The sequence below is a fragment of the Gavialis gangeticus genome, unplaced genomic scaffold (assembly GCF_001723915.1).
Source record: "Gavialis gangeticus isolate Ggan-Ray unplaced genomic scaffold, GavGan_comp1, whole genome shotgun sequence".
In the NCBI taxonomy this organism is placed as follows: Eukaryota; Metazoa; Chordata; order Crocodylia; family Gavialidae; genus Gavialis; species Gavialis gangeticus.
This window is the reverse complement of record NW_017729015.1, coordinates 16,017,157-16,025,759: the sequence shown is the minus strand read 5'-3', so window position 1 is coordinate 16,025,759 and position 8,603 is coordinate 16,017,157. Positions and strand designations below refer to the sequence as shown.

The 8,603-nt window shown below is 58.8% G+C and overlaps 1 protein-coding gene across 6 annotated transcripts in view; it reads right to left on the bottom strand.

Annotated features, from left to right (window-relative positions):
* The window catches only part of LOC109294111 (protein FAM49A-like), a 47,321-nt gene that overhangs the window by 5,417 nt on the left and 33,301 nt on the right, over positions 1-8,603 (bottom strand). For all 6 annotated transcript variants that reach the window (XM_019512371.1, XM_019512367.1, XM_019512372.1 and 3 more), the window contains 8 exons: positions 6,824-6,945; positions 6,621-6,726; positions 6,314-6,450; positions 5,756-5,833; positions 4,880-4,996; positions 4,203-4,282; positions 3,379-3,505; positions 2,362-2,432 (listed from right to left, as the gene is read on the bottom strand). In XM_019512371.1, coding sequence (XP_019367916.1) covers positions 2,362-2,432; positions 3,379-3,505; positions 4,203-4,282; positions 4,880-4,996; positions 5,756-5,833; positions 6,314-6,450; positions 6,621-6,726; positions 6,824-6,945 — 838 coding nt within the window. The remainder of the gene's footprint in view (positions 1-2,361; positions 2,433-3,378; positions 3,506-4,202; positions 4,283-4,879; positions 4,997-5,755; positions 5,834-6,313; positions 6,451-6,620; positions 6,727-6,823; positions 6,946-8,603) is intronic.

Sequence of the window (8,603 nt, the reverse complement as noted above, 5' to 3'; positions counted from 1 at the left end):
CATTGAGGTGCCGGGTTGTGTACCTGGAAAAGGAGCAGAGGGGCAGCGAGGGGCTTCGGGGCATAGCAGGGGCTGCCCTGGCCTCCTCGAGCTGTTACGCCTCCCCCCACATCGGTGGATGTGGTAGAGAAGCAGCCAGACAATAGGGCGGTCAGAGCACGGCCCCTGGCGTGCGTCCTCGGGGGCTCCGCTACTGACTCGCCGAGTGGCCTTGGGTGAGTTCCTTAAGGCCTCGTTTTCGGAGCTGCTGGGCCTGCGCCTTTGCAGTGGAGCAGGCACTCAGTGGCTCTGAAGACAGGGCCGCTTGCCTCCCCGTGACACCCTTTTACTGGCCCTGTGGTACGGAGAGGGGCAAAAGCATGTTGAAAGAGTGTCAAGGGGAGGCTTTTGTATCGCAGGAAGCGCGTGATGGCCGAAGGAGCTGGTCCGCACTAACTAAGGCTGCTCTGGGCGTCCATCCTCACTCCATTTCAAGCCAGGGCCATTTCCCCTCGGATCATTTCCGCTGACCTAACTTTGATTCCCTTTCAGCAGGAAGCTCCTGCACTTTGAAGTCTCCTGATGCATGCGGGGAGGTCGAGGCACAAGCAGGAAACCCAGGTAAGCAACAGGCTGGGAATTCACCGGGGCACAGAATCGCAGTCGAGGAGAAGCAGGGCTGGAAGGTTGCTCTGGAGGCCACGTCTAGTCCAAAACCCTGCCTGAGGCAGGGTCATCCCTGTTCAAACCATCCTACACAAATCCGCCGGCTAGCCCCTTCGCAAAATGGCAGTCAGCCCTGACACAACTCAAGACATCACACCTGAACCTGCCACAGGTCAAGCAGGACAGCCACGGCAGAGTCCTGCTTCTGTGAAATGTTGGCAATGGACACGCAAGAGGCCCTGGGAGGCAAGTCCTACCAATCTGAGCAGGGAGTAAAATGCCTTCCTGGCCCCAGATACGACAACCGGTCTGGTCCTGAGCAGAGGGGCAAGACCCTCTAGCCGGGAACCTCTGGGTTTAGGTGCAATAGGAGCATTGGCACGGCCCAGTCAAGATCCCCAGCCTCGGCTGCAGCCAACACCCAGTGCCTCTGAGGAAGGCATAAAAGCACCCTGATGCGTGCAACAGAACAGGGGGTAGGGGGCAGCCAGCACAGCCCAGAAGCGTGGGAATCCCCTGAGCAGAACAAGGGCACGGCTATGCCTAGGTCACCCCCAACTAACCTCTTCTCGAACACCTCCAGTGATGGAGAGTCACCACTTTCCAGTTGCCAAACATACCTAAACCCTAGGTCCACCAGACTGCTCGGGCATGGAGAGGCTAAGTGACTTGCCCAGGACCTCACAGGGAGTCAGTGGCAGAGCAGGGAGCCTGACTTCCCAGCCCAGTGTCTTAGCCGCAAAGCCAGCCTATAGCTACGTGGCCTCTTACACCTGTTGGGCTTAGCCAGCGGGTGCTGGAAGGGGCTGCCGGGGGCGGCTGTCTGGTGACCTGTCTGCGCCAACCTGGACAGTTTCCACTTTGTGCTCAGCTCATGAGGCCTGGACAGGCCCCAGTGGCTGAGCTGCCTGTAGGGCACAGGCAGGCTGTGATGGGGGGAAGGCGTACCGTGCTCTCATCTGACCCCATCTCACCGCCAAGTTGATGTCAGGCCTCGGGTCTGGGGTGTCCAGCACCATGCCTTAGTCCTGAAAGCGGCTGGAACAGATCAGGCAGGTCACAGCCCAGGGGATGCATCGCAGCCTAACCCCTGAGGCCTCCAAGCTCTCTTCAGGGCAAGGGGTTCAGCAAAGGGAGGTCTCAGCCCCCTCTCTCCCTTGCACTGAGATGAGGCGGGCAGAATATTTCCATTCGTCCGCCTGTTCAGGGGGAATAGTTGCACTGATCTGCCAGGGTGCGTGCGTGCACAGGTGTTGCGTGCCTGTGTCATGCACCAGTTGTGGGTTTTTTCAAGCTGACCAGGTGCCTAGCTCTCTGAGAAATGCCCCAGCTGGCTGTGGACCTCTCAGCCTGCAGCTGAGTGCGGGAGCTGACATCCTTGGACCCAGCGTGGGACTTCCACCTTCTCACCGCTCCAACCAACGGCAATATTTGAATGCATTTCCCTTGGAAAGAGGCCCGAGACCAAGCAGCAAGCTGCACAGAGACCCTGAAAGCCATCAGCTGGCCCCTGCTCCTTGCTCGCTACCTGAGCCGGCTGTGAGGGGGAGGAGGACTCTCCAGGCAGCGAAGCAGCTTTGCAGAACAGGTAAGAAAACCTTCATGGAAAGGCTTGTGTGACCCAAAGCCCCGGGGTCACCCCCCCGCAACCGCACCACGTTCCCAGTGCAGAGCGTATCCTGCCACCGCTGAGTTTCTCTGCAGCGCTGGACTTACCTCAGTGCGTTGAGGAGCCCCTCTGTGCTGTTGGACGGCTGCTCTTTCAAGACTTTGATGCATCCTTTCATCTAGCACATTGGGAGAGAGCATCAGGCTCGGCTGGGTTCAAAGAGAGAGAGCGGGGCGGGGGCAGGGAAGGACCACCCCCCCTCAAGGGAAGGCACAACCGCTCTCCCTCCCCCCTTTGCTTTCAACCTTTCTCCCTTCCCTTCTCCTGGCTCTGAGCTCTTGTCTTCTCTGTCCCTCTGTATTTAAACCGGGCCAAAATGTTCCCAAGGTGGCACTGCGGCCCCTCCAGTGGGAACGCTGGCACAGACGAGGCCCCTTGGACGGGAACTGTCACATCCAGCTGCTCTGAGACCAGCTAAGGCACCAGGGAAGCAGCACCCAGGGGTGGGAGATGTCTAGTTAGAGGCCTCCCCTAGCACCGGCTCCTGCTCCATCCCATCCATTCACCCTCCTCCACGCAGCTATGCATCTCCAGCCCTGCCTGTGGACGACGTCTCAGGGTGGGAGTCCTTCCTTGCCAGCACTTGGCTCTGGACTGACCGAGCAGGTTTTCAGACACTGCCAGTGGGCGTGGAGGCAGTGAGGGGGTTGCCTTTCCCTGAGGGCTGCCTCGCGGGCTTTTCTGTACATAGGATGCTAGCTATGGTAGGCCTGATGGCATTGAGGCAGAGCCATTACCAGGGAAGCCAGTGAAAGTCTCCGTCCTGGAGGAGCCGTGCATTGGGCTCTCCAGGATGCGACTCCGTGCATAGCTCACTCTTGGTGCCTGGCGCAGTGGGACCTGTTCACCCCCCCGGGCTAGGATTATCCCAGCCTGGATGGATCTCTATGGAGATCAAATGTCTTGTGTCTGCGTGGGCTCAGATCCAGGGGGCGGCTAGCAAGACCACTCTCAGCACCAAAGCTGTGTCCCGGGGGCTGCCCGTTTGCAGCTTCCCACTAGGCAGCTTCAACCTCTCCTGTTCCTTTCCGCGCCCGCCCAGCGTCCCGTGCCCTGAGACTCACGTCGATTTTGGAGGTCTTTGCGAACGCCCCCACCGGGTGAACGTGATCGTAGAGGATGATGACTCCAACCATCACTCTCATGCAGAAGAGCAGGGTCTCGGTATTGGTGAATCGGCTCCTGTATTCCCTGAAGCCAACAGAGGGGTCATCACAGTGAGGGGTGTGTGTGCAGGGTCAGACCGGCAGCGTCCTTGCTGCTTCTGGTGAGGGGCAATGCCCATGGGGTCGCAGGCAGGGGGGACACTTAGGCTTGGCAACATCCCTTCCCTTGGGGCGACTGCAGGGGCTGCTGGTTCAGAATGACCCAGGGAGTTGGGCTTGGGATTTGTCTCCTTCCTGCTGAGCTTCTTGTCTTTATGGACATAGGATCAGAGGACCAGATTGAGCCTCCCAGGCTGGTGGGTCCGGCCAAAGAGCCCTAAAAGTCATCCGTGCCAGCCCCCGACACAACAGCCCCAAAGCACCAGTGAGAAACCGGCCCTAGAGCACAGCACGGGCAAAGATCACAAAGCAAGGCCCCAGTGATGCCCTGCCACTGCAGTGGCGGGGGAGTCACGGGGGTTATACGGAGGCTGCTAGGAAGAGGACCGTGCCCCATGTCCGAGACATGCAGATCCCCCTCTTCCCTTCCCAGTCCTGGCCCATCTGCAGGGGTTACTACAGTACTCGGGTGTGGATGCTCCGTGCTTCATCCTAGTCCTGCTACAGGCAGGGAGAGTCTGGTGATGGTGTGAGGGCCACGGGGGTCCGTTCCCAACAGCCCCCTCCCGACTTCCCCGGGGCGGTTCCACTCCCAGGCATGTGCGGCAGAAAGCAGGACTCACGGGGTCTCCAGCATCACCCTGCAGACACACGCCATGGTGCTTAGACAGTCAGTGGTGTCCTCAATCGGGAGAGTCTTGTTCTGAAGGGGGAGGAGGAGAGAGAGAGATGATCCTTGCTGCTGCATGCACTGCAGAGATGTGGCAATGGAGCAGCTCTGCTGCATCTCCGTGCCCCCGGCGGGTACCCAGGGGACCTCCCATCTGTAGATGCTCCTGCCCATTCTGGTGTTGCCTGCGCTTGGTACTTACAGCCTGTCCCTGAGGACACAGGATTTACATGGAGAAGGATGCCATCGGCATGCTGGCTTCATAGGGGAGTCTTCCAAGGCTCCCACCCTACTCTGTCTCCTGGGGTGAGGCCAAGCTCACTGCAGTTCTGTTGACTTCAGTGGAGTCCCACCAGCAGAACTTGGGATATTGTCCCTTGACCTCTCTTTTACCCCATTTCATAGTTTCATAGTTTCTAGGGTCGGAAGGGACCTGAGCAGATCATCGAGTCCGACCCCCTGCCATGGCAGGAAGAGCACTGGGGTCAAACGACCCCAGCAAGGTATTCATCCAGCCTCCTCTTAAAGACCCCCAGGGTAGGAGCCAGCACCACTTCTCTTGGAAGCTGGGTCCAGACCAGCATTTCTCCTTGCTTTTGATTTTTCCTACCTTCTTTGGAGCTCACTCACCTCAGAGACAAACTTGGTTGTGGCGTTGCTTAGAGTTTTAAGCATGGGTGTAGCCTCTGCGTAGAAGAGAGACATCCTGTTGGCCATTTCATTGTTCACTTCGCTCTCCGCGTCTAGCTGCAGGACATGAAATGAGGATGACTGGCAGACCATGGGCTGGAAACCCCTGAGCTCTGCCCAATCATCCCTACAGGAACGTGTTGAGCAGCCCTAGTCTTGGAGTTGCCATGTTTCTGTCTTTCTAGCCCGCCCCTGGCACAGACGAGCCCAAGCTCTGAGACCCCGTCTCTGAAGCATGAGTGATAACATGGGGAAGTATTTCACCCCTTGGATTCTGCCTGTGTCCTGAGGATGTTTCCAAAACATGGGACTTGCCTTGGCTGACTGCTCCCACGTTTGGCCAGCCCTCTTCAAGGATGGGCCCTCACTGCAATGGCATCCTGCAGTGAGGTCACTGCCATGCACAAGTCCTATTGCTGTGCTGTCCTTATCTGGGTTGGACAAACTTCAGCCCAAGTCTCCTTCAGGTTTGTTCAGCCCCAGGAGACATCACCAGACAAAGGGAGTGAACTCCGTTCATTCTGTGCCTTGAGCTGCAAGAAACCCGTCTCTGCTCCTGCTGCCCTAGACCCCAGTGCTCAGTGCTCAAGATCCTTATTTCTGCCAAGCACCCTGGGAGATCGTCCAGTGGCTGCTGCCAACCTGCAAGGCTTTTTCATTGCATTATTCTAGCACATGATGCAGTTTGTGGCTTTTTGCCCCAAGGGGCAGCAGGGTCAAGACGTTTCATTCTCCATCCTTGGTTGGTGCTTGGCTCCATTCCTACCCTGCCGTGCCAACATAGCGCAGGTTGTGCAAGGACCAGCAGCCCCTTACCTGTAAATTGTTAATGCGATTTCGACTGATGGTTCTTCTGTAGTAGCTGAAATCATTCTGGATGGCAGGGTTGGTCATCTGAAGTGGAAGAAGACAAGAGGAGATCTCAGGGACAACCAATGACTTTTGGTAACAGATCTGTTAGGACTGAATGCTAATAGATCTGACCCTATTACATGGCTTTGGATACAGCTTTCCAAGAGTCGCTTAGAAGAAGGAGGGAACAAAGCACTGAGTGGAGTGGAGGAAAGTGCCCCACTAACTTGGGCAGGAATGGCCTAGATGACTTCATGAAGACCACACCTATCTCCAGGTTCAAAAGGGATGCTTGGTGTGACTCGCCCTTCTCCTGTGCCAGGGAAAGCACAGCTAATTCACCAAATGACATTAGCATCCATAGGAAGACCAGGCCAGGGAATGCCAGCTCCCCCAAATGATCTGCTCTGATGGGATGGAGTCAACCTGGGCACCACTGACCCCTTGCAGGAGATTATAAACGCCTGCCGCACGCCTCACCTTCTCCCACCCAGGCGGCCAATGTGAAAGGCCTCGTGGTACCTTGAGCTCATCAAAGCTGAGGGTGAAGTGTAGGATTTCTGCAAACTGCTTTGCTAGGGCTTGCTCTCTCTCCAGGTGCTGAGTCGGGGCGTAGGGCGGGCTGGTCAGGGCTTCCAGCAAGCTCCGCAGAGCGTTTTCTGGGAACAGGGGGGAGAGGGAAGTGGTGAGCTGCGTGGTCAGCAGCTCGCCCAGCCCAATCCCACCAGCCCCTCCTCACGCCCGGCTGGCAGCAGGTTTGATTCCCAGGGAAGGGGGACGCGGGGGCTGAGTCTGGGCTGGGGGCCGACGGGGACGAGCCTGCGCTCACCGAGACGAAGAGAGAACTCGTAGAAGCGCTTCAGCTTTGCCACCAAGGGGCACACGGCGTTCCAGGCTTTCTCTTGGAGCTGAAGATCATTGGGATTTTGGATGGCCTGCGGCGACGTGCGAAGAAGAAACCCCCCATCAGAGCCTGCCCTGCTTCCTGGCTTTCCCGGCCAGCCAGAGCAGGCACGGGCGGCCGAGTCCTACCTCTCTGATCTCCAGTCCCGCGCCGGTGTAGGACTGCAGCTCGGCCAGGATGGTCTGTGCCTCCTCCAGCACCGCGTTGACCTGGTTCCACACGGCCGTCTCCGCTTCTGTGGGTTGAGCATCTGCATGGAGAACCGCCCCCCCGGAAAAAGCAGCGTTTCAGAGCGGGCTTCCAGCGCGGGTGGGTCCCCCAGCAGCCTCGGAGCCAGGGAAATGGGCTGGCGTGTCTGGGGAGCAGGGGGGAGATGGAGAAATCCCCCTCCCTCTGTCCGGGGGCCAGAGATGTGCTAAGGGGAAGAACGCGCGCCCCCCGGCGAGGCTGCGCCTTGGCACGTGGCATGGCCCAGCCGTGGGGCCCGGTGCCAGAGCTCGTGGGAGGCACTGCCCGTCTGGCGTGAAGTTTCTCGAGTCCTGGCTGGGCTCTCTCGGCTGGTCCCTGCTCACGCCCCGGGGGCTCCAAACGGAAAATAAAGCACGGGGGACCAACCGTGGAGGAATGGGACTGGAGAAAGGGGTCCTACTGAGAGCTGCCCACTGGGAGAGGACACCTTCATCGGTTGGAGCAGCCCGCCCGTCTGAGCCCGCTCCCTCCTTCCCCTGGCTCGCTCCCCAGCCGAGGGAGGGGTCCAGGACCCCCTTCCCTGGGGCTCAGCTTGGGTCCCGTGGAAAGCCCAGAGCAGGTCCTACTGGGCTCAAGGGAGGTGCAGCACATAACACCGGGGGAAGGTGAGACGGGAAGCACGTCTCTCCTCGGGGATCAGGCCGAGCTCTGCCTGACGGGGCCCTGCTCCAGCCGGCCAGGATCCTTGATCCTCGCTGCAGCCGTTCTTCCCTGGGCAGGACTGCAGACCAGGCTTGTCCGCACAAGCGGGGATTTGCTGTTACGGCTCCCCGGGCAAAGACGTCCCAGCAAAGCACCCTAGTGGCACAAGCGCTCTGGAGTCTCTGCCCCTGTCCACATGATTCAGAGATTCATGGAAGTTAGGGGCTGGAGGTCATTGGGTCCGGCCCCACGCTCAAGGCAGGGAAGCCTGCTGGGGTCAGACGGCCCCGGCGAAGCGTGCCTCTAGTCAACAGGATGGCTCTGTCAGCTACGGGGGCGGGTATTTCCCCAGGCCTTGAAGTGGCCCGGCTCCCCCAGCGGAGACGAGCTAGCCCCAGTCGTGCCCACGCTAGGCGCTTTGTGCATGCAGAAGTGTCAGCAAGCATCGCAGCGCGAGTGCACGTCTACCAGCAAAGCGGGGCTTGTACCAGGGTAACTTATTCCTCGTGTGCCAGCGTGATTGCATCTACACGAGGCAGGACCCCCCGCCCCCTCCCCACTCCTGGCTGGCAGAGCTGTGCCAGGAGGAGCCTGCCATGGTCTCTCTGGGCCCATGCCAGGGCCTGGGGGCTTCTGGAGGCAGAGGGATGTTCAAGACACCGGCTTCTGGTCGGACCACGGTGTGCTTGTCTGTGCGATTTGAGCAGAGACCAAGGATGCCTGATGTGGGCTGAGACTGCTCTAGGGAGAACTGCGTCTTACCCGCAGCTCCGAAAACCCCAGGCCATTGCTCTGACTGCCCCGTGGGAAACCGGCCTTTTGAACCCGTTACAAGGACCTGATGTGAGGGAAGGGAAGATGCCAACTCGGGCAGCGAATGGCCCAGCAAGCACAAGGGTTTCTGGGATGGGGGAAGGTGGGAGAGGACAAATGCTACGGGAGATATACTGATCCGGCAACTCAAAATGACGTGAACGTGAAAAAAACCAACACAAAAAAAAAAAAAAAAAAAAAAAA